This window comes from Cotesia typhae, unplaced genomic scaffold, assembly GCF_013202065.1.
Source record: "Cotesia typhae breed Kobodo isofemale line unplaced genomic scaffold, CoteBio_Ctyphae contig_123, whole genome shotgun sequence".
NCBI classification, from domain to species: Eukaryota; Metazoa; Arthropoda; class Insecta; order Hymenoptera; family Braconidae; genus Cotesia; species Cotesia typhae.
Genome location: NW_027423715.1, coordinates 4,073,667 through 4,099,157, shown reverse-complemented (window position 1 = coordinate 4,099,157; position 25,491 = coordinate 4,073,667). Strand labels below are relative to the sequence as shown.

The following is a 25,491-nucleotide window of genomic DNA, read 5'->3' as shown; positions in this document are numbered from 1 at the left end:
TACACATACTCACCCTCCAAGCGGATTTGCTAGACTCGAGAGAGAAAATCTCGTAGCAGGGATGTTGGACCCTCGCTCTATGGACCATTATTGATCTTTCTACAATATATAAATACTCCATTGTATTATACTACACAAAAGACTTGTCAATGCTTTTTTTTTTTTTTTTTTTTTTTTTACAACATTTAAAAAACTTTAAATAATAATTAAACAACTGTCTTTATAATTAAATGGATTTATTTTTTTTTAATATAAAAACAATTATTTTAAATTATCATTTAGACCAATTATACCTTTACAATGTAGACCTTCGTAATTATTTTTATCAATTTAATTTACAATTACAAATGAAAATATTTATATAATACACAATAGCACCACTTACAATTACTTTAAAATTAAATCATTTTATTAATAACTATCAAATAAAATACTTTTAAAAATTTATCAATACAGGCTTTGGATTCAACGATAAGTAACAAGTATATAGAATAGTATTTTATTTATTAGGAATGTCAAATAATTAAAAAATTGGATTATCGTAATCATGATTGTAAAATTATTACGTATTAAATTATATAATACAGTGCTATTTGATTAAAATATCAACACTAAAATCACCCGATCGGAACTAGGTATCTCAAACCTAGGTAGTTCAATTAATTTAATATTTTATTAATAATTATAAACTAATATTGTATAGTAAGGTAGAAGGTAAAAGGTAAATGGTAAGTATATATCAACAGTAAGAAGAATATGTTGATATAAGATTAGGAGCTTTAGACTTTAACTTTTCTTCATCACTGTTTCGTGGCGTAATATCTTTCAATTCTTCAAGTAATTTCATAGCTTTCTTGTAAGACTTTACTTTTAAATAAGCGTTGGCCAAGAAATATTTATTCGGTATATCGGGCTCTTTAACATGACTCTCAGCATGTTCCAAGTGTTGGATTGCTTCTTCGTAAGTTGCTTTCGGTGTTTCTCCAAATAATGTTTCACAAACCTGTTCAATAAATAATTCAATAGATTGTTTTGCTTAAAAAAAAAAAAAAAAAATTCTAATTATTTATTTAATTACTTTTCTCTCAAACCAGGATAAATTGGATACGCTGTACTGAAATCTACCGAGTAAATGATTTAGAACAGCGTCATCAGGGCTTAACTCTAATCCCAATTTAACATGTTTCTCAAATTCTTTACCCGCTGATAATTTTTCCTTCGTTGGCAAATATTCAGTACGTAAGCCAACGAGTAAGGCGTAATACTTGTGAAGTTCAACGTGATTATTGTCAAGAAATTTCTGACAAGATTTAATACCTATAAAAAAAAATAATTTATTGATTAATAAAACAATTATTTTCAGGATTAATTGTTTATTAATATATACCTTCTTGTAAAAGAGTTTCTTGTTCATTAGTATCAGTAAGTAAAGAAGAAGTTTTAAAATAAGCTCTTGCCAGTCTCCAAGACACTTCGATATTGTCGTCATGCCAAAGTGCCAACGAGCGCAATTCATCGAGCAGCACATCGTAGTTTTTCTCTTGTTCATACTTCTGATCCAGCTCAGCCAATTTTTCATACAACGGTAGCATTAATCCTGCTGTCCTACATCACTAAAAATATATCATCTTGTTCTTCATGTTTATTAATTTATTAAAATAAAAATAAAAATTCGCAAAAAAAAAAATGTATTTTATTTTTAATTTAATTGTCTGATAATTTTTTTTAAAAAACTAACCCATTTTCAAGTTCTTCATTAGCTACTTCATCATCAGAACAGTCGTAAAACTCATCATCAATGTCTGTTTCGGTAACTGATAATCCATCATTTTCATTATCTGTTTCATTTGTTGGTGAATAAATACTATTTACTGATGGCAATCTTTTTCTTAAATTTTTAGATTTCTTAATTCGTAATTTTTCTTGCTGCGCTCTAAAATTATAATTAAAATAATAATAAATTTTAAATAAATAAATAAATAGAATTATACCTTAAATTATCTAATTCTTGTTGCAATTGAGAAACTCTAAGATTAACACGTTCTAAATTATTAGACATTCGTTCACGTTCTCTCTGTTTCATTATTTTTTGATAAATAAACAAACTAGCAGCACCAAGTACTCCAATGGTTGCTCCCAGAGCAACCGTTATCATCTGTGAATTTTGAAATTGACTCATTTTGCCTAAAATAAATAATATGTGTATTATTTGGTGTAATAAGGGGAATGAATTAGTAATTAAATAAGATATTCTATTGTGATGTAATACACAATCAAATTGCTTACCTGCTAAATAAATTCAAATAAAAAAAAAAAAAAAAATAAAAGGTGATCTTTGACCCACTTTGTACAATCTTTGAAATATTCACATAACTTTGAAATATATCACACGTATAGTAATTAAATTATCAGATAAAAATATATGTTATTAATTTACAAGTCAAAATAGATCAAATTAATTCAGTAGTGTTGAAAAAAATAAACTACTAAATTTATTGATAAACAAAAAAAAAAAATGGTTTGTTGATTACCGGTTTTACACTATTTCAACAATATTTTACGCGTCATTATTGATAATTATTTAAGTATGTACAGTAAGTCAATATCCAGTATATACGCAAAGGTATTTGCTATATACCTGCTAATGCTGCAGCAAAGTTGAGGCTAGAAAATACCAATAATATGTATACAATATATACATATAATATGTCCGTATTTGATTTTACACAATACCTACAGTTGATATAAAAGGTCAAATTAAAATAAAATATTTTTAAAAATTCAAAAGATAAAAAATAATGCAATTTTTTTTTTTTTTTTTTTTTTTTTCAATTTGGTATAACAACAATTTTATTAATTTTATCTCAAATAATTTAATACCTACATTATTTTATAACTTAAACAATTATCAATTACAAAAAGAAATTTTTTAGATGCTATTCAGTTATTCGACACAATTTTTTCGAATGAATAAACATCAACTATCTAAGTTTGTTTGTGATTATTAATAAATTTAATGAATTTGATACAAAAACGGTTTAAGATGAAATTGCTTTTGATTTTTTTTTTTTATTGGTGTTTGTTTAAATTATGCTATAGTTTTTAAATGAATCACAATAAGTATTTAATTAAATAATTGATAGAATATTATAATATTTTTTAGGCTCTAGATATTCTTATCAAGTTATTGATTTTTTTTTTTTTTTTTTTTTATACATTTATTTTATTTATCATTAGTCATTAGTCATTAGTCTACGTGTAAGACGTATTTAGTATAAAAATGGTCAAATCATTCCTTTCTCACTCTCTCTTTCTCTAATATATGGCAAGTTAATAAAAACTTTAAATCAACAAACATTGTAAACGATAAAAACTCTTATAATAATGTACACCTAATTAATAATTGAAAAAATATTTAAATATTAATTATATATTAATGATGTGGACGAAGTTATCATTTCATATGCTCTTAATATTCATTCACTTTTTCGTTTAACAATAAAATTGTACAACGTATTTTTAAATTATACTAAATACTAAAACTAATTACTTTGTTTTCACTAATAATTACGTAAAAAATTTTTTTTCTATCTTATAAAACATTTATTACAATAATAATTATTATTATAATTAATTAATATTGCTGCGTTCGTCGCGAATTCGTAATTAGAGTTTTTTTTTTAATATTAAAAAAAAAAAAAAAAACAATAGTCAATAATAAAATCAACAAAAGATTTATAAACTTTGAATTTAATAAATTATTATTCTTTAATAATTTAACACGATGAAATATAAAAAATGCGTTGCACACATGTATAAACTGGACACTATAATTTTTAATCTAGTTATAATTATCATAGTTTTTAATACGAAAAATTATGCAAAAAACTTACTCGTCTTACACTGTAAAATTGTTATTGTATCGTTTTTCTGTTATCACAGATATGGTTTTCAGTAATTATAAATCTATATTTATTTTAATATATCATTTTCGTATTTTCTTATCTCCTTTTTTTTTTTATTATTTAATAATAATAATAATAATAATAATAATAATAATAATAATAATAATATATTTCCAGTTCTTATTATTATTATTATTTTTGGTAGGAGGTCTCTTATGCGTTAGATGATAAATAGACCTGTTTAATTTGAAAATAATAATTTAAACGACTAGTAAACGCATATGGCAATTTAAAGAAGGAGTCGTGTCGCTAGGTGCAAGCAAACATCAAGTTTCTAAGTTTGGGAATAATCTAGTTAATACAAAATAGGCAACGTCATAATTACTCCAATACGCGGTATGAGCTGTGACTGTATACAAATAATTACGGCCTAATCCACCCGCTCGTAAAACATAGTCAAGTCGCTGTGCTAGTTCTGAAACAAAAAAAAAAAAAAAAAAATTATTATAATTGTTACCGATAGTACTTATCTATTGACATTTTAATGGCTTTTAAGTTCAAGTTTTTCCACCAATTTAATTTAGAAAAAATAAAATATTTAACACCTTCATCAGGTCTAATGATATTAGCATCAGGAGTAGGTGAGGCGCCTTCTTTGGCATTCCATCCAGCTCTTACAAGACCCCATAAGCTCCATGAGCCTTTTTCAACCGTTCTATTAGGAGTATCGGTAGGACTATCAGCTTCTTTATCATCTTTTTCTTCGTTATCTAGAATAAATGAATTAAAAAATAATATTTAATTATTTTTTAAAACATTAAAAGTAGAGTTTAAAAAAAAAGTACCTGACGTAGGTATTGATTCAACATTTCCTAAAGACAATGGTTGATCTGGATTATCAACACCACCATAAGGCAAAATAAGTACCGGCTCAACTTTGCTGTAATTTCTAACAAGTAATGGCTCCATTCGATATGCAACTGGATCAGACCAATGAAAAATATTGAAAAACTTTTTACATAATCCCGGGGGCATTATGTCTCCTGGGTTAGCTGGCGTTCTTGTACGTAACGCTAAAAATACTGATAAAGGTGAACCGAGGCAAAATAAATTTTCTATTGTGAATTTTAGTCCGTCTGTAACGAGGAGAACGTCAGGCGCTGCTGGGGATGGTGGTCTAGTATCTGGTCCCATCCAACCAGTAACGATGTCATAAACAATAACACAGCCGAGTGAGTGAGCCAGCACTGATACCTTTCCACTCCATCCGGGATGCCGGCTTATAAACATGAAATACAAACGATTCAGCTCACGTTGCAGACCAGCGCGTACTTCTCCTCCATACAATGGGCTTGTGTAATAAAGAATATCCATTGCAGATGTGTTTAACAGATGTCTTATACTCATTACACTGTACGGAGTTATTGCATCTACTATATCACCGTCGAGTTTTAAAGAAGATCGCCATTCGACTGGAAAAAATTCGACACGATGCGATGAGTTGGAAAAATATTTCTGCTTGCACCAGTCAACACAATCACGAAACCTGTGATGGAAAAAATATTTTAGTTGTTCAATTATCAATTTAAAAAAAAAAAGTTCAATAAACTATTATGAAATAGATAAATAAATGTATATAATTTTAATTGACTTACGAGGCAGTGTTTCGTATGATTTTACCGGTATCACGTTTCTGACCAATGCCATGGACAACGAATACCAAGTGATCAATATCATGTGGCTTATCATCCATTGTCGAGGAGACCTTGTAACCGCGCTTCAGGCGGTATCCACTTGCTTAATAATCAATATAAAATTTCATTTTTAAAATCAAGAAAAATTATAATAATAATAATAATTTATCTTTCTCCTGTCTAAGCTTTTATCAAGTAGTGCTATATATTCGGAATTTTTTTTTAATCTTCATATACATAATAAATTACTTGACATTTGTAGAAAAATATTAATACGTACTTTTAGTAAATCCTAGTTTAGAGGTAACGCTACGCATTAATTTGCTCGGTGTGTATTCACTATAAAGCGCGACATCATTAATGGCATGCCAATCAACATGAAATTCTGGGAAATGTACTGTGTGAAGAACTATAAAAATAAAAAAAACATGATAATAATAATAAATTATGTAATCCTATGAATATTTTTATCCCGATAAAAAGTAACGAAAAATATATACAGGTATAGATCCAAGTAATTAATTAATAATTCATTGAGAAATAATATATTACCTTTATAGGAATGCGAGGGAACTATTTCCTCAGGTGTTGACCCTGACGATTGTTTTTTTCCAAAAAGTCTTAAATGATTCTCCTCTATAACTTTCGAGTGTTCTATCTCCAATGGAATCCAACTGGCATCGTAAAACCACGTTGCTCGCAGTATTTCCCATTCTTCACCTTTTTAAATAAATTCAAGTTTTTCAACCATTAGTGAATCAATTTAGTATATCAAATCAAATAATAATTACTATGAATTAAGAGTAAACAATATGGTAATTTATTTTTTTTTTTTTCCATCGAGACTGCATTAGTTTTTAATTTTTAAAAATCATAAAAGAAATAATAATTAACTTTAAGAAAAATCTAGAATGAAAATAAGAGAGTCATTTATGTTTTATAATTATTTTTTTATTAAATTTAAAATGATTGAATAGAAGCAAATAACATCAATGCAACACTTGGCTTACATTACTGTTGCTTATTGCAGTGAATGTACCTAAAGGAAATTGGCAATAATAGACTCAAGGACGCTGTAATTTTTGTAATATGAAAAGCCAGACACTTTTTGAAAGGTAAAATATAGAAGATTGATTAAAAGAAAAAAAAGTTAGACAAGTAGAATATTTTATTGGAATGTTTAAAATTTGATAAATTTAAAATATTTATTTTAACAAAAGTTATTACTTACAATAAAAATTTTTTTCAAGGCTCAGTCATCGCGTGATAAATTAAATCAAGTGTATGTCAACAATCAATTTTTTATTTAAATTCGTTATTAATCAAACAAACATTACATGTAATAATAATAATAATAATAATAATAATAAAAAAAAAACTAATGCTAATATTTGACATAAAGAAGATTAGATAGTTGTTTGTGGAATTACCCGATTGCTTGCATTGACAATTTAGTATAGTAATAAAATAATTATTATAAAAAAATATATTACCTGGCCAATAAATAGAGACACATCTCATATTGTCTAATTCAACGTCATACATTCCACCTTTGACAACAACTCTTTCATAACTAGTTGAATTTTCATTTGTCTGATTGGCATCCTGACCCTGGCATAGTCTCCAAGCATTTTCGATTCTCAGACTATCATACCCGCAAAATTCAACCCATCTTTTGTCAACGCCGTCCTTGTAAAACCATCTGACTTCTTCAGGTGTCAATGGCACTGCATAAGGCAGTTCATCAGTAATTTCTTCTGCAATGTCCATCCCATTTTCTTTCTCATCTTTAATTAACAAAAATATTTCACAAATTTACTAATTATCGGATGAACTAAATAATTATCAGAATTATTATTAGAAAAAAAAAAAAAAAAAAAAAAAAAAAAAAAAGAGTTAAGTAAACAAGATTATATTTTATAAACTAGACAATAAACTTAATTAAACCAATATTGGTATTAATTAAATTAATCGAACAATGATCTCCGATATTGATAGTAATAATATTATTATTAAAAAAAACTATAACCTATACTATCTTACAATAAAAAAATAATAATAATGCATACCTTGAATGTCATCCAAGTCCAATGGAGTTTCACTAAAAGGATCAACGACAATATTATGAGACATCCTGTCAACAAGTAAAAAACTGTCAATCCTGGTGAGGGAAATTATTTTTCTAAGCAATGACAAAAAATACTCCGTAATCTATAATAAACACAGAACTATTTTTATTAACATTGTCATATACGATGAATCATTTATAAAGATAACGTGAATGCATTTTTTATGAATTACTTGTTGTGTACTGTAATTACTTGGATATAATTTAAAAAAAAATTTCTAAACTACAATAACTTTCTGCACTGCGACAAAGGAGACCGAGATGAAATATTGACAGTTGATGTAAAACATTCATCATTTATATTACTACTATAACTTGTAACAATATTAATAATATTTATTTAGCTGCTATTTAAAGTTCACTGTGGAAAAAAAAAATAAAATAAAGAGTTTTAATGTCTTAAAAATAACAAAGACAACTTAATACATTGTGAGTAAACGGCGGTCAGCATTTATCTAAAGCGCTCGCGACACAACACATATAAAATAACACTCGGTAGATACTCTAACTGGCAATTCATGAGCATGTCGACTATGTCGAGTAGTCAGCGTTGACTTTACTATTTTTCAGACTCCTCCACCGCCTCCCTCATCCACAGTCTTCTCCTTCTCCTTTCCACTGTCAACGCTATATCTATATATATAGATTACACATTATACACTTGAACCCTCTCTTCTTTAATGTCCCCTCTATTGCTGCTGCATGAAAGGTTTACATAACATATATACATACTATATTTATCATATTTATCATATGTATCTTCTATTATAATATAACAATAACTAGAATGTAATACTACCTTCCCAACAAGATTTTTTATTAATTTGTTGATTTATCTAATGAACTTACTAGAGATAATAGAAATAGATTAATTTATATTTTTAATCAATTGGTCAATCAATAGATGTAATTAAATTAAATTTAACAGAGAATAGTTCTTATAAATTTATTCATAATTATGAATGAACTAATAATATCTATCAAATATAATTTTATGTGTATATTAATATTGTTATTTTAATCGCCACGTGGGGAATTCGTGCATACAAATCATGTCAAATGTCAAATGATTTGATCTTGCAATTGTTTTCTTGTAAGTCTTTTTTTCTTTGGCAGCTAAACTTTATTGCAGATACTTTTTGATATAAAGTAATTCATTGTATACAGTTTTAATTACTTACGATTAAATATTTAATGATAATAAAATTCAAAGAACAAAAAAAATGATATGAAAGTAGTTTTTAATTTCATATCAGAGTTTATTACCTTATTGCTCATTATTATTATGATAATTTTAGTAAATATTTTATTTATCATATTTCACTTAAGTTTATCGATGAGATTTATTAAAGAAATGAATTTAGATGATAAAAAAAAAAAAGGTAAAGATTTTAGCTATCAAGCTGTTGGGTTATAAACAATAGTCTTGAAGATAATAAAGCTCAGTTAATAATTGCTACTAATCGGTTTTTGATAATCTGCAATAAAGCTATTTCTATATATTACTAACAAACTGAAACAAGCAAAAAAACCAGTAATTATCGATTTATAAAAAATATAACAAGTTCTAATAAAAGGTTTATTAAATAAAGAAATGAATCATTATTGAACGTTTATACATTATATTTGTTATATTAAACAGTAAAGAAATATCATAATTATTTAATATTTAATATTAAGATAAATTTAATATAATTTATGTAAGTAATGAGGAAAAAATGTTTACTTAAATAAATAAAAATCCAGTTGGATCACTCACTGTGACCGGCAGCACGACGCAATAAGACGTAAATTTTTTCTTTAATCCAGTCTTTATTGTAAGGAGCATACGTGTTTGTTGATTTTTGATAAACCAGACACGAGAGATCCGTTAATTGATCGATAAAGTCAAACAATTGACTTATGTCGTAGGTTATTGTCGGAGTATTTGGGTTCCTTCTCTTCAAGTGTTCCTCATAAATCTTACAGACACCTGCAATTAATTATTTTATTAATCAATAATCATTCAATAATTTTTATTTATAAATTTTATCACTAAATAAACATTTTTTTTATTTTAAATATGGTATCATGAATAAATTAATTATTATCAGTTGAGAATTAAAAAAATCAAAGATTTAATGATAGTATTTACTATCAATTGAAAATAAAAATAAGCATTACCTTCAAGACACTCGTTAACACTTTCATAGTCAGAATAAGTCCGTGTCTCTGGACGATTTCCCGGCTGTACTAACAGAATAGTATGAGACTGTAAAAAAAAAAAAAAAAATAACAACAACAATAAATTAATTATGATTTAAAAAAAATTCATTGAGTAAACAAACGTTATGTCTAAATATTGATTATCATAAATCTTACCATGTTGGTTAGTTTTTAAAAAATACTTTTTTCTTCGTTTGAACTAGACTAACAAATAAATACTATTTAAATTATTTCACGTAGCTTTTTATTCATGCAATTGTGAATAATACTTTGTAAAAAAAAACTTTTTATTTATTTATTTTTTTATTTGAATTGTTTTTAACATTAATTGAAGCGGTTACTGTACAAGATCAGGAGTTTGGCGTTTTGTGGTTTTAATATTTAGTTATCAAATTCTCCGTTTTTAAAACGAAGAGCGCGTAAAAAATTTGTACTTGAATTTATGTTATTGAATAATTATGTTTTAATGAAAATTTTGCTAAAGTGTACTAAATAAATTTATTTAATTATTTTTTTAAACAATAAATTAATTAACTGTTTGAAAAAAAAAAATAAAAGTGTAAATTTAAGAACATGACAAGTAGCGACATCTGTTGAGAATAAATAAAATAAATTGTTGAGAGTATCAACACACAGTATACATGGAATAAAATGTAGAATAAGGTACAGAAGGTTGGTAAAAGTTATAAAAAAAAAAAAAAAAAAAAAAAAAAAAAAAAAAATTAGTAAATAAAAGGAGAAAATAATAAAAAGTTTTATGGTATAGTGGTTTCAACGGCAAATAACGTAGACGATTGGTCAAATAATAGAACGTAACTAATGCCATTGGTAAATAGACCTAAGGCATCTTCAGTGGCGGCTGTATGATTGATAATTCCGTAGTATAGTGACTGTAGACATATAGATAAACGCATACAAGTTGACTCGTGGATCCTGAGCGAGTGGGTACATGAGTATATACATTAAACCAATTCATACATACATACATACATACATACAATACAGTTGTTTCCTATCGTGTCGATATCTCATACTTGACTATAAAAAAATAATAAATAAAATAATAATAATAATAACTGAAAACATAAATAAATTTTATCTTGGTGATAGTGACTGTAAGTTGATATAAATATAAAATAATAATTAATAATAATAATAGCAAGTAAGACAGAACGGATAGGAACAGAAACACAGAAAGAGAGTATGTACATTGTGTATTATTAAATCAACAGGATTTCCAAGTGTTTCATACATTTCATACTTGATCTCTCACCATCTTATTTTATTATTTTTGTTCTTTCTCTTTAGATATACATAGAGATATAGATATATATTTATGTATTTCTACCAACACACTAAATTAATAATACACCAATTCAGAGAGTAGCAACAGAACATATATGTGAATATCTATATACATGTATGTATACGTATATGTATATGCTCCGAACATATTAAGTCTTTCTTTGTCATACATACAGTCTCAAAGTTTAGTACTTGTAGTTCTGATTCGCTCGTTTTGCGCGTGAACGAGCGAAAACAGGAAAAACAGGTACGCGACAACGGGGTGTGCAACTTAAAATTTTTCACAGTTTTAATTATTTTAAATTAATAATAATAAATAGTAAATAACAGACGTTATCTTTAATATAAAAGACTATATATTAATTATTTAAATTATTATTTTAGGTGGGTTTAAATACTCTGCTGAACGAAACAAATAATTTGTGCTAGTGCCATTGGATTATTACAAGTAAAAAAAATTGTTAAAGAAAGTGTGGATGGTGAATGTGTATATGTGGTGATGGATTTTGATAGTTGTGTAGACGGTTGATAGAACTCTTTTTACTTTGAGAATAAACCCATAAGTCTACTTAGTTACAAGCACTTTGGTTAAAATAATAATAATAATAATAATAATTATTATTATTATTATTATTATTATTATTATTATTATTATTATTATTATTATTATTATTATTATACAACTATCAAGAATAATTACTGTATTACTGGTTACTGTAACGGAATTGTTGTTGATTATATTTGTGATAAGCCATTCATCTAAGAGGTATAGTTAATTTTATTTATTCTTAACTTAATTATTTATATTTTTTTAAGATGCTTCGTTCAATCAATTAAATGTCAGATGATTTTATAAAATTCATTTAAACGGATAAATAATTAGATTATTCAGTAATTGGAGATGTCGTTTGATAAATATGGTGATGGAATTGCCGGTTTTATAGGAATTTATTTATCTGGTTGAGAATTTTGATTAATGTGACGAAATAGTGTAAACGGTGTCGCGGTTGATTAACTTTGGAATAAAATGAGTTTTAAAAATCTAAATAAATAATTAAAGTGATATATGTTATGTGTAAATATCTGGTGAACTCGGGGCATCATGGAATTTTCTGTTTAAAACAACGGCCTCGTGATTCATAAGATGAAAAGTGTATTTAGCTTTCTAATTGCTTTACTGCTGAGTAATTCAATGCCATTAGGAGTATAGTAATGACAATATAAACAATATTTGTTAATTATTGCTTAGATTTTTTTTTTTATTTTACTTAATGCAGCCTACCGTTGGTGCTTTTTTTTTATCGAGGGTATAATTCTGACGTTAAAGACAAAAGAGTATTTTTAGATATATCTAAATCTATCTTATTTTTTTCGTCTAGACTGTTGATTAATTTTTGATACACTGTCATTGATTATTACGTTTTTAGTATTTTATTATTTAATTTATGCTTTAGTTTTTTTTTTTTTTTTTTTTTTTTTATTTCAGATTTGAAGTAAAAAATAAATTTTACAAGAATCAGCTGATGATCCAGTGATGAATAACAGGGCCGATTATTAATTAAAAATAAACAAAGCTGCCTACACAGTTCTATAAATTATTATTATAATCATAATAACTATTATTCTACTGTTAACTGAAGAAACTGCCTGCTGATAATATATTATTCATGCATAGTTTTCAATTGACTTGAATGGATACCATGACAATAGTTTTAAGTACTTGAAGCCCTATTGTAAACTAAAACTCGTGTTATAAATTTAATTATAGCTTCAGGCTATTATTAATTACATTTTAAAAAATACATCTGGCTATAATAGTAGTAATGATGATAATACTATTTTTAAAAATAAAATTTTATTACATTTAAAGAAACTGGAGTCAATAAAGTTAAAATACTTGAAGAGATTGCAACGACAGAGAAAAAAAAAAATAATAAATTATTAGGTTCATTATAATAATTTAAAAAATGAATCGAGATTATTGAATTATTTTTTTCATTTTAATTGAACAATCAAAATGTATCAATATCATTTACAATACTTTCATCAATGGTTAAAAGTTACATTAAAACAACTAAGAGACGAGGACGACGAAGAGGCTGTTTTTAAATATTTTATGGATGATAGAGGATATATTTATTAACCCTACAAATACCAAGGTAATCATTTTATTTATAAAATTTTATTATAAATATTATATATTTTATAGAAATATAATATTCAAAGTAAACAGTCGAAAAATATTATTCGTAAACTAAGTAAAGTTTATTTTTAAACTTTCGCAGCTGCGTAAAATTTCACGTGACACATAAATAAGGCGAAAGAAAAATAAAAATAAATATATCTATGATATGTATTTTTGTACATAAAAAATAATTATTTTATTTATAGGGTTAATCATGGAAAATAGTAGTTCAGGTGTGGTGCAAGTATTCGTGGGCGAATGGAGCCCAGAATATGAAGCACTGTCAATAAAAGCGACTAAACAAACAACATCTGCTGAAATAGTAGAATGTATTATTGAGAGATTAGCTTTGAATGACCCGAATTTATCAAATGGCTACGAATTAGCTGAAGTTGTGGGTAATTCTGTCGGTCAGGAATGCAAGGAACGAAGGCTTGGGCCATCCGAGTGCCCTGTAGCGCTTATGTTACTCTGGCCAAAGACTGTTACACAGCAAGGATATTATCGGTAAATAATTATATTTATAATTTAAAAAATATATATATATATATATCTATATTTATTTACTTAATTTTTTAATTACTTTTTCTAGATTTTATTTAAGGAAAAAACAATCAGATTGTTTATGGGCTGACAGTAGATTTCCACTGGATCCTCAGTTATTAAAAGATTATTTTAACCGATTTTTATATCAACCACGTGATAAAGAGTATCCAGATTTGTGCCAATTACCAGATCTTAATGAACAAACATTACTTGACAATCTGCGTGCTAGATTTTTAGCTGGAAATATTTATACATATGTTGGCAGTATATTAATAGCCGTAAATCCATTTAAATTTTATCCAATCTACAATCCAAAGTACGTTAAACTCTATCAAAATCGTCGACTTGGACCGGATATACCACCGCATATATTTGCTATTGCCGATGCCGCTTATCATTCGATGCTAAAGGAAAAAAAGAACCAGTGCATTGTAATAAGCGGTGAAAGCGGTTCTGGTAAAACAGAATCGACTAATTTTTTATTACACCATTTAACTGCGTTGAGCCAAAAAGGTTCTCATGGTAGTGGCGTTGAACAGACAATTCTCAGCGCTGGTCCAGTTCTTGAGGCCTTTGGTAATGCCAAAACTGCTCACAATAACAACAGCAGTCGATTTGGTAAATTTATTCAAGTTAATTACAAGGAAAATGGTATGGTACATGGTGCTGTTGTACAGAAATATCTATTGGAAAAGTCACGTATCGTATCCCAGGGTAAAAATGAAAGAAATTATCATGTATTTTATTATTTATTAGCTGGTGCTAATGAACAAGAACGTCAATTGTTACATTTAGAGAGTGCTGATCGTTATAATTATTTAAATAAAAGTGGTTGTTATGGATTAGAGAATATCGATGAACGACATGAATTTTCTCGGCTTAAACAGTCGATGGAGATGGTTGGTTTTACACCTGAGAAACAACGCAGACTGTTTGCCGTACTATCAGCTGTTTTATTGCTGGGTAATGTCGAGTTTCAACCAAGAAAGTCTTATCATCACCACGATGAAGCTGTAGGTGTCAAGAATCCCGAAGTAGTTGCAATTATTTCAGAATTACTGAGGGTTAAACAGGAAACACTGCTAGCAGCGTTAACGGCTAAACGTGCGCGAGCTTCTGGTGAAACTTTAGTCATCAATTATCGTTTGCCAGAAGCTATTGCTGCCAGAGATGCTATGGCTAAATGTTTATATGGTGCACTATTTGATTGGATTGTTCTTCAGGTAATTTAAATAATTTAATTAATTCACTGAAGGGTTTAAAAATTTTTATATTTTATATTTTATTTATTTATTTATTTATTTATTTATTTTTTTTTTTTTTTTTGTGTGTGTTTAGGTAAATCACGCGTTGTTGTCAAAAAAGGATACTCTACGTGATCATCAAGGCCACAGTATTGGAGTATTGGATATATTTGGATTTGAGGATTTTAAAACGTGCAATAGTTTTGAGCAATTGTGTATTAATTACGCGAATGAACAGCTCCAGCATTATTTCAATCAACACGTATTTCAATACGAGCAACGCGAATACCGTAGACAGGGAATTAGATGGACAGATATTGGTTTTAGTGATAATTCGGGTTGTCTGAATTTAATAGAAGGAAAACCAAATGGATTGTTGTGTTTACTTGATGATCAATGTAATTTTCCGGGTGCTACTAATGAAACATTATTGCAAAAATTCAACTCTGTACACAAGGATAATCAATTTTATGAAACACCACAGCGACGTGAAGCTGCTTTTGTTGTTAGACATTATGCAGGCGCGGTTAAGTATCAAGCAGCGCAAATGAGAGAGAAAAATCTGGATCTTATGCGACCTGACGGAGTCGTTGGTGTATTAAAAAATTCATCTCTCGCGTTTGTACGTGAGCTAGTGGGTGCTGATCCGGTAGCTGTATTCAGATGGGCTATTCTACGGGCATTCTTTCGAGCACATTTTGCTTTTCAAGAAGCCGGTCGTGCTCATCGTCACGGCAGAGGTAAATTCATGTCACTTACTACTAACCACTAATCAATAAAATTAAATTATAATTGGATTTTCAATGTATAACTCTGTGTTTCAGCTGATGGAAGTAAAAATTCAGTTCAAAGCAGATATCGGCAACCCAATGATAATTTAATCAGGTAATTTATTTATAAATATATTTTTAATTCATTTATTAAAGTCTTGAAGTTAAAAATTAACATTAATAATATTAATAATCAATAATTAAAATAATAATGAAAAAAATGAAAAAAATATAAATACTAAATTTTATAATTTTTTGCATAACGTTTAACGTATGAGCCCTTGGACGAGTTTGTTTGACGAATATTAACATAAAAAAAAAAAAATATTTTGAATTGAAATTTAATAGAGATTTAAATTACATTGGTTGCATATTATTATCTTTTGTCTCTTATTATAGCCATCTTGTGACGTTATCGGCTGTTAATCTAACTATTAACCGAATTGCGTAAGTGGTACTTGGATCCACTCTATATGTTTTGTTTTGTTTAACGAATTCTTCTCTAATCTTGGCAATATTATTTATATTTATATATATATATATATATATATATATATATATATATATATATATATATATATTTTTTTTTTTTTTCTAATTATCTCTAATGACTTACTTATTTGTTACTTTTTTAAAAGTTATGGATTTACAATAAATTTTAGCTTTATACTTTGGCTATTATTAAAATATAAACAAGCTAATTTAAATGCAAGCTTTAAAAATGGATTTGTAAATCCATATAATGATTTATTTAAAAAATTGAAATATAAAGTTTTAATTATTTTACAATTTTACAGTTTATGTTATCGCACCTTGTCAATATTATAAAATAGATGTTGTTAGAGAGTCATTTTCATCAAACTCTCCTCATACTCACGACATTATCTCAATCGTATATTATATTATCCAAGGTGCATCATTATTCATCTTCATTTTATTTTTTATTATTATTTATTATTTATTATTAATAACAATGACTCGAGCATGTCCGTTACAATCGAAAAATTCATTTTTATAATATAAATTATTCATCAATCAGTAATAAAATTTTTTTTTATCAATTGAATTAAAAATAGTACAACGTTACAAGTAAATTAGTTAAAAAGAACAAATCGGCTAAGCATGATAGCATTTTTCAGTTCGCACAAACATAATCGCCCGGCAAGTTATCAGAAGCAGCGCAGTGTCTGCTTGTCATCACCATCAACTCATCCCACACAAAACGAAAACAACGACAATGTTAACAACAACCACAACAATAACAACAATAATAGTAATAATAACAACAACAACAACAACAACAACAACAACAACAACAACAACAACAACAACAACAACAACAATAATAATAGGTTGTCTTGGCCACAATTTAGAAATATTAGTCAAACTCACCAACACCCAACGAATATTACGCCAACCAAGACAACCACAACAACAACAGCAACAGCTACTTATGTATTACGTATCAGAGATGAGCATCAACCTATTAGTAACAATAAATACAGACGGGATACCACTACTACTCATACACCACTTGAGAGGGTGCTTCCTAAAGACGAAGCTAATGTCATGGAACGTGCTAATCAAATAGTCATGTATGTAATGTCTGTTAATGATGAATATACATCAAATTATTGTACTTATTAAGGTACCAGAGCTTTTGTTTAATGGGAACTAAAGGCATATTCTTCTCTGTTCAAATAATTATTATTATTCTTAATCAAACATAAATTAGGATTCGACGGTTGACGGATAAATCTAGTAGTTAATTCCATTCAATGTTATAATTAACATATTCATTCAATCATCCATTATTCATAATTCATTTTCATATTAATATCATTAATCAGTTAAATTAACTGTTTAAATTCAATTACTGCATGATAAATTTTTATAGAATTTTGTGTTTTTTTTTTTTTTTTTTTTTTTTTTCATTTATTTTTTATTTTTTTTTTTTCATTTTTCTAATTAGACTCTTTTATTCTTATTAGTATATTTAAATATTTTAATAACTATAGAGGTTGCACCTTTCCTACTCTTTTTCACTAACACAGTTACACTTTTATAATTATAAACTATTTATAATATATTTTTTCTAATAATTTGGGTGGGATGCAGGTAATTTAAAAATCGCAACTAAATACTGCGCTTTGGGGATCAATTTTATACTACAACATTTTGATTAAAGATTAAAGCTGTTTTTGTTTTTAAAAACATTAATTAAAATTGTAAATTTTGAATTAAACAGCTTTAATCTTTGGCTATTGATTTTTTTTTAAAGCATTAAATACTTTAAAAAAAAAAAAAAAAAAAAAAAAAAAAACTATCGAGAATGATTAAAGCTACTTTAGCTTAAGTAGTAAAGCTTTTAATCACAAACAAAATTGATTTAATGACAAAAAACTTTCAAATTCTATTAATATTTATTATAAAACATGTAAATTAATTTTTATTTGATATTTACAGGAAGAATAAATCATTTCGACCACGCGAGCGAGGCAAGAAGGGTTTGAAAAATTTACAAACAGTAAAAACATTAGCAGGAAGAACTCAAAGTTATGGATCAGGACCTGGTAAAGCACGAAAGCAGCCGATGACAGTCTCAGCCCAATTTCAACAGAGTCTTCACAGTCTAATGGATACTTTGAATCAAGCAAATCCATTTTTTATCAGGTGTATTAAATCAAATTCAAATAAAATACCAAATGAATTTGACGAAGAAACAGTACAACGTCAATTACGTTACACTGGAATGCTCGAAACGGTGAGAATACGTCAAGCTGGGTTCAACGTACGTCTCACTTATGAAGAATTTATCCAGTTGTATCGTATGTTATTACCAAATGGTTTAATAAGCTCACAAAATGACGTACGTGATTTTCTTCTAACTTTAAATCTCAACAAAGACAATTATCAACTTGGTAAAACAAAAGTCTTCTTACGTGAGTCTGAAAAAATAAAATTAGACATTGAATTACATCAGCAGATAATAACAAGCATAACGACAATACAAAAATGGTTTCGTGCTTGTTTAGAGCGACGAAAATTCCTGAGAATAAAAAATGCCGTTGTATTGATACAGTCATTCTGGCGAATGGTATTGGCTCAAAAAATAGCCCATACAATACGTACCCGAATTGATGCTGCGATCCATATACAGAGCACTTGGCGTGCTTACAGACAGTACACATGGTATAAAAAATTAAAATCATGCGTTATAATATTCCAGTCACATGTAAGAGGACGTAGTTTACGTAAAGGGCTCGCTGAAATGAGAAAACGAAAACAGGCTGCTACCATGACGTCTTTCTCCTCGTTATCCTCGTGTTTGTCCTCCTCGTCGTCGCTGCTAAATAAATCAGAGATTGATTTTAGTGAAAATAGTAGTAGCATGTGTGACAAGAGTCCGTTTAAAAATATCGGACTACAATCTAAATTAACATTGGAGCCATGCCCGTCGCCACGTCGCGAATATATTACGTCTTCTAAGTTGGATATCACTCTGCCTGAGACTGCAAGTGTTATCGATAACACAGATATAACATATTCAAAACGTAAATTAACGCCAAATAAACGTCTTTTAACTTCTGTTAACTCACGGGATCCTAAAAGTCCAGAAGCATTGTTCAGTCCTGATGACAATAGTCTACGTAAAGGTAGTCTTGAGAGTTTAGCCAGTTTCAAGAGTTACGAATCTCAGCTTAGTATTGATAGCAGTGAGTCTCACTATTCTCAAGAGAGTAATTCAACTAAACCTGTACCCAGTGCAAGAACAAAGCGTGCTGATCACTCGCCGTTGATAACTGCTCATGCTAGCATTATAAATACTACTACTATTTCTAATACTATTACTGCAATTATTACGACTATTACTACAACAACAACAACAACAACAACAACAACAACAACAACAACTACTACTACTACTACTACTAATACTACTACTTCTACTGCTAGCCGTACGTCGTTGATAAGTAGACGTACTGACAGCTCGTCAACGGGATACAGTGACGGTGACACTGATGGTGAAGCGCCCAGTGTTGTACAAAGCGCCCCGCCTATTTTCAATACCGCGATATCGTCATTCCACAGTCCGCGTGATAAATATCATCATCCCAGTTTGTCTCAACAACAGCAGCAGCAGCAGCAGCAGCAGCAGCAACAGCAGAGTCCCGTGTCCGATATTTGGAGACGTAGAGCCGAATATTCGATATCTAGTTATGTTGACGCAACTCCACAAAAGTCTACTTTGATAACAAGATCGCCAAATGTTACGCAGTACAGAAATTTCACAGATAATTTGTTGGAGCAAGCAAAAAATGATCACCGGGTGAATGAAGTCTCTAATTTAAATATTAAACTAGATAATAGTGATAATAACAAATTTATTAGCAGCAGTAGTAGTAGTAGTAATACTAATAGCAATAGTACTAGTAAAAATGATGGTTTTTCATTGCTCGAAAGAAGGTTCAATGAAACTCCAGATAAATTTGGAGATATAACAAAATTTAGGCGTGACATTAAAGAGTATAGCTTTTTAAAACGACAAAACTCTGAGGGTGACACTACTTTGAAGATGATTGATTTAATTCCGCCATTGCATGACGATAGACCTGTCATTGAAAAGACTGAACCAGATATACCGGTACGTAGTGCTCGTAGAAATCGACCCAGCCGAGAGATGCTCTGTCGCTCGATGGGGGAAAGTGTTAATGATACTGTATCAGTTTCTGATGCTAGGAGTGTTTTCTTGGGGACTATTAAAGAAGATCTTAATAAAGGTAATTGGTCAAATACGTCAACGCCGTTGTTATCCCTGGCAATGACTCCCTCGGCGACAGCAATTACACCCACAGCAATGGCTATAAAAAAAGAAGACCCGTCATCGAGATCAGTGACGGATTGGCCGGTCAATAAGGAAGCCACTTACAAGGGACAACAATTGGGTAAACGTATGCGTTCAAATGCCATAACGACACTTGAATTACGACGTAGAAATTCCGATCCAGCTACTAAGATATCGGGATTAGATGAAAAAGCAAATGTAGTAGGTGATTGTGGGGATTTTAAATTGGCTCCTGGTATGAATAGACTCGAATGGAAAGGCAATAACTTATTTACACTCGCTGGTCATAGATTTAGAAAAGTTGCCAGATTTTCAAAAGAAGACGTTTGCGTTTGTTGTCACGAAAAAATGGACGCTTTTGTTACTCAAGGGTACAAATGTAATGACTGTAAACAGCTTTATCATGTTAAATGTATACAGAATGGAGGTGTACTGAAAATGCCCTGTCCGTTGGCAAATTCCACCACGGCAAATCGTCGTAAAAATCGCAAGCCTATTATGAGAACACCCTACGACACTTCAGCGAATAAACAAACAGTTGCATCAAAATTCAGTTTAACAGGAACATCTGCCTTTACAGACAGTGCTGATAAAATTATTTCTGACGCCAAAGAGTTGGCTCTGATGCAGGATTTTATTACTAAAAAAATTTATATTATGGAAGGACAGGAGGAGGGTAAAAAACCCAGCGAAGTTGACAGAGTTTTCAAACAAGCATTGAGAAAATTTAAAGATGATTTAGTTATTACCTACAGTGTCGCTATTCAGCAGGGAGTTGAGGGTAATATTAAGTATACCGATTTGATAGCCAACTTTTTACACGTGATGGAGACTGTTTGTAAACAAGAGAATACTCGGGAAGACTTTCCGGTTACTATGGGTGTCAATGCGTTTCGTGGTTTTATGAATGAGTTTATGACACAAGTTAAGCCGGAGGCTATTGATAAGCAGAGCAAGAGCAAGAGAAAGAAGGAGAAGAAACGCAAACAAGAAGAACCTATTAAACATGGTAGTCATATGTTCCAATTGACTATTATTAATATCCCAACTGCTTGCGAAGTTTGTACCTCATTTTTCATGTGGCCTATTGAACGTGGACTCGTTTGTCAAAGTAAATATTTTAATTTATTATTATTATTATTATTATTATTATTATTATTATTATTATTATTATTATTATTATTTTTTTTTTTTATCTAAAATTATTTATTGATCTTTAAATTATTTGTTACAGATTGTAAATTAACGTGTCACAAAAAATGTTACATGAAAGCTGCTGCTGAGTGCGGTAAAGACGGTTCAATCCATGATAATAATTCACGAAAAGTATTTGGCGTGCCGTTGTACAAATTAGACTGCGGAGATGGCAAAGTACCGCTGGTTGTTGATCGTTTAATAACAACAATCGAAATTCACGGGCTGTATACCGAGGGTCTGTATCGTAAAAGCGGTGTTAGTTCTAAAGTCCGTGAACTTAAGGTTAAAATGGACGAGGAAGATTTGCAGAACATTGACTTTGAGAATTACCAAGTCCACGTGTTAGCAGCAGTGCTAAAAAGTTTCTTTCGCGATATGCCGGAGCCATTGTTGACATTCGAGTACTATGACGACTTTTTACACGCGGCGAATCTCACGGATCCTCAAGACCGCGTCAATACTCTGTTTGCAATACTTAAAAAATTACCTAAGCCTAATTACGACTTGATGGAACGTCTGACGGTTCACTTGGCGCGTGTCGCCCTCAACGAAGTCGCAAATCGTATGTCTTCGTCCGCCCTGGCGATTGTGTTTGCCCCTTGTATACTCAGGACGAACCGCACGCTTCCGGCACAAGACTCACTGCAAGATGTCGGCAGGCAGACTAAATGTGTCGAGACTATTGTGCAAGACAAATTGCGGAGCGTACGGACCGCCCTTGCTGACATAAGTACCCTAGAATCGGCGTGTCATGCAGCTACTAATCGTCTCTCCAGTCTCAGATCTTCAAAGATATTCAGTCCCGAAGAGTTGAGTGTGTCCTCGACGATAGCTGGCGGACGATCCAGCAACTCAGACCGCGACGGTGATCGCAGTGGTGGTGACGAAGAAGAAGCCCTCCTCGTAGGACATATTCAGACTATTCAGAAGGAAAAGGCACTACTCACTTCAACATTACCTAGCTTAACTCGTGCTTCCTCAGATGATGACCTATTACTGTCTGCGACAGATCTCGACGATGGGTCTCTAGATGATTTACTTCCATCAGCTGGTAAATTTTCTCACTTCTTTATAAACTTTCTCAATTGTTTTCTGTAAATTAAAATTATTGGTAATAAAAATATTTATTATTGTTATTAAAAATGTGTATTTGTTGTTTTTTTTTTTTTGTTATAGATGCCTTGGTAAGAAAAAAAAATATCCACAGGCAAAGCTCAGCGGATAATGCATTTCCCACTATCATAAATGTCGATGAAGATATGGTGATGGTATGACCTGTCGTTTATATACACACTACAATGAATAATGTCTCGACTGTTAAGTAGTAATAGTTAATAATAGCTAATAGTAATAATAATAATAATAATAATAATAATAATAATAATAATAATAATAATAATAATACTATTACAATAATTATTAGTGTAATAGTTATTATATTATTTATAGTTATAGCAGTGTAGTTGACTCAACTCTTGTCAAGAATCGTTAACAACTGTTATCACCTCGCCAAGTTATATTAACTGGGACTTAATAATATCCGGCTACTGTTTACTTGTTAGTAGTTATTTATTTTGATAGCTCATTCTTAACTTTAATACCCCCATATACATGTATATACACATTTATATGTGGGAGGAACAAATGCTTCGCAGATTCACTGATCGCGTGCCGTACAAGGTTCGATATCGATCTCTGAGGTTGTCAAAACCCGGCATTTATATTTAATATATATAGATTTAAATATAAATACTTTTTCTTTTTTTTTTTTTTCATTTTTTACATTAAAAGATTAAAAATTAAAAACCATTTCTTTTACTACTAGGTATATAAAATAAAACGTGATAAGTTTTTTATTACGGCAATTATCATTTATTTATTTTTTTTTATAAACTTTTTATGTCTTAGTTGATAAATTCAAAATGACTCGACGTTAGGAATTTTGTTAAATAATTTAATTAAAAAATGTATTTTAAATAATGGACAAAAATAAATTATTTTGTTACGTTTATTATTACTATTTATTATTATTATTATTATTATTATTATTATTATTATTATTATTATTATTCTAATTATTTTAATAAAATAAAATGTAATTGATACTTTATATAATATTGCGGTTTGACAGCCTCTTCTTCCTTTGACTTCCCGTGCTGATAATCAACCAGCGACTTAGACTAATTTTTATTAAAAAAAAAAATGATGATAATTATAAATAAATTAATTGAATATTTATATTAATAATTATAATCAATAATAATGATAATGATAATAATTATTGAGAAGAAATAAAACCAAATGTAGCGTGTATATAATTATCGTAATAATCTGTTATTATTGTTGCGTTTATTGAACTAGGGGTTACCAAGATTATTATTTTTTTTTTCTAGTATTCTCGTTATATATTATCGATTTTACCAATATTCTAGTAATAATACTAATTCTAATAATAAATTAATAAATAATACCTAAGGTAAAAGATGTAAAATTAATACATCATTTAAAATTTGCCTTTCTATTCATTTATATAAATACTAATATAAAAAATATTATTTAAATAAATATTTTGTATTAAAAGAAAAAAAAAATTAAAGTTGAGATCTAATTATTTGCATTTAACTATTCTTTAGCTTGTAAATCTTTGACGATAACAAATGTTTGAAATCTCACTAAATAATTTATATTTATACTTTGCTGTGAAATTATTAAAATGGGAAATTATTTAAATTTCCAGTGCTATCTAGAAATCGATCAAATTAGGTGTACAGTTCGTATGTTTAGTATAAATTAAAGAAAAAAAAGAAAAAAAAAATAAAATAAAAGAAGAATCTAATAAATGTGCTTTAAGTTGATTATCATTTATCATTACTATTACATAATTATTTGGTTTATAATTATTGTTCATGCAATTTGATTGACATTTTTTTTAGTTACTGCCATTCAATGTAACTTTTTATTTAATGCGATTGTTATTTATTTAAATATACTCCAATGGCGAATAAAAATAACTGCGCTTACATATGTATATCTACGGGGAAAAAAAAAAAAAAAAAAAAAAAAAAAATATAAGGATATATAAATATAATAAGTATCGTACAATCATATTACTGTACATGTCTTCTATAAATAATTATTATTTTTTATCTATAAAAAAGATACATATATTATTTTTTCACAATTATTTTATTACTGTCATTATATAGGTTTATATTATTATTATTAATTATTTTTAAAAATGTCAATAGTCAAGTATGAGATAATTAAATTTAAAAAAATGCTCTTTTAATTATTTACGAATAAAAATAAGTTAAATTAATTGTTTTATTTTATTTTATTTTTAAATGTAAGTTGATTTAATGACTAACGAATTCAAAGTGATGTTCTTAACGACTTTCAAGCGACGAAATTATTAAAATATATATATATATATATATATATATATATATATATATATATATATATA

At 28.6% G+C, this 25,491-nt stretch overlaps 4 protein-coding genes across 13 annotated transcripts; 1 reads left to right on the top strand and 3 right to left on the bottom strand.

Moving 5' to 3' along the window:
* Positions 1 to 487: 487 nt before the first annotated feature.
* On the bottom strand, positions 488 to 2,690 carry LOC141534412 (regulator of microtubule dynamics protein 1). The gene is made up of 6 exons (XM_074253757.1): positions 2,287 to 2,690; positions 1,992 to 2,184; positions 1,739 to 1,933; positions 1,388 to 1,605; positions 1,079 to 1,317; positions 488 to 1,003 (listed from the first exon to the last, which is right to left on the bottom strand). Exons 2-6 carry the CDS (start codon positions 2,177 to 2,179, stop codon positions 740 to 742), a joined length of 1,104 nt encoding a protein of 367 aa, XP_074109858.1. The 5' UTR covers positions 2,180 to 2,184; positions 2,287 to 2,690; the 3' UTR covers positions 488 to 739.
* A 494-nt stretch (positions 2,691 to 3,184) lies between these two features.
* LOC141534404 (phospholipase DDHD1) lies at positions 3,185 to 8,308 on the bottom strand. Its single transcript, XM_074253748.1, has 9 exons — positions 7,901 to 8,308; positions 7,669 to 7,810; positions 7,093 to 7,386; positions 6,152 to 6,319; positions 5,880 to 6,008; positions 5,561 to 5,702; positions 4,751 to 5,451; positions 4,511 to 4,675; positions 3,185 to 4,380 (listed from the first exon to the last, which is right to left on the bottom strand). The coding sequence occupies exons 2-9, from the start codon at positions 7,730 to 7,732 to the stop codon at positions 4,232 to 4,234; spliced, it is 1,812 nt and encodes a 603-aa protein (XP_074109849.1). The 5' UTR covers positions 7,733 to 7,810; positions 7,901 to 8,308; the 3' UTR covers positions 3,185 to 4,231.
* A 1,021-nt stretch (positions 8,309 to 9,329) lies between these two features.
* E(r) (enhancer of rudimentary) lies at positions 9,330 to 10,304 on the bottom strand. Its single transcript, XM_074253769.1, has 3 exons — positions 10,089 to 10,304; positions 9,891 to 9,978; positions 9,330 to 9,699 (listed from the first exon to the last, which is right to left on the bottom strand). The coding sequence occupies exons 1-3, from the start codon at positions 10,089 to 10,091 to the stop codon at positions 9,479 to 9,481; spliced, it is 312 nt and encodes a 103-aa protein (XP_074109870.1). The 5' UTR covers positions 10,092 to 10,304; the 3' UTR covers positions 9,330 to 9,478.
* Positions 10,305 to 10,635: 331 nt separating this feature from the next.
* LOC141533744 (unconventional myosin-IXb) lies at positions 10,636 to 25,097 on the top strand. Of its 10 annotated transcripts, none has more exons than XM_074252838.1 (11): positions 10,636 to 10,873; positions 11,622 to 12,003; positions 12,724 to 13,396; positions 13,629 to 13,929; positions 14,015 to 15,191; positions 15,307 to 15,952; positions 16,037 to 16,097; positions 17,122 to 17,577; positions 18,449 to 21,939; positions 22,063 to 23,076; positions 23,202 to 25,097. In XM_074252838.1, exons 4-11 carry the CDS (start codon positions 13,637 to 13,639, stop codon positions 23,297 to 23,299), a joined length of 7,236 nt encoding a protein of 2,411 aa, XP_074108939.1. In that variant the 5' UTR covers positions 10,636 to 10,873; positions 11,622 to 12,003; positions 12,724 to 13,396; positions 13,629 to 13,636; the 3' UTR covers positions 23,300 to 25,097. The 10 variants fall into 10 exon arrangements, with proteins under 10 accessions (XP_074108939.1, XP_074108929.1, XP_074108914.1 ...); XM_074252828.1 differs by having other exon boundaries at positions 10,636 to 10,877; XM_074252813.1 differs by having other exon boundaries at positions 10,636 to 11,047.
* The last annotated feature ends 394 nt before the right edge of the window (positions 25,098 to 25,491 follow it).

Excerpts from the sequence above, each read along its gene's own strand:
- LOC141534412 (XM_074253757.1), bottom strand. The coding sequence starts at position 2,179 with ATGAGTCAATTTCAAAATTCACAGATGATAACGGTTGCTCTGGGAGCA. Across the intron at positions 1,934-1,991 it reads CAAGAATTAGATAATTTAAG|AGCGCAGCAAGAAAAATTAC; the intron begins GTATAATTCTAT and ends TTATAATTTTAG. Across the intron at positions 1,606-1,738 it reads AATGAAGAACTTGAAAATGG|GACAGCAGGATTAATGCTAC; the intron begins GTTAGTTTTTTA and ends TTAGTGATGTAG.
- LOC141534404 (XM_074253748.1), bottom strand. The coding sequence starts at position 7,732 with ATGTCTCATAATATTGTCGTTGATCCTTTTAGTGAAACTCCATTGGAC. Across the intron at positions 6,320-7,092 it reads TGTCTCTATTTATTGGCCAG|GTGAAGAATGGGAAATACTG; the intron begins GTAATATATTTT and ends TTATTTAAAAAG. Across the intron at positions 5,703-5,879 it reads TAAACTAGGATTTACTAAAA|CAAGTGGATACCGCCTGAAG; the intron begins GTACGTATTAAT and ends TTGATTATTAAG.
- LOC141533744 (XM_074252838.1), top strand. The coding sequence starts at position 13,637 with ATGGAAAATAGTAGTTCAGGTGTGGTGCAAGTATTCGTGGGCGAATGG. Across the intron at positions 13,930-14,014 it reads ACACAGCAAGGATATTATCG|ATTTTATTTAAGGAAAAAAC; the intron begins GTAAATAATTAT and ends TACTTTTTCTAG. Across the intron at positions 15,192-15,306 it reads TTGATTGGATTGTTCTTCAG|GTAAATCACGCGTTGTTGTC; the intron begins GTAATTTAAATA and ends GTGTGTGTTTAG.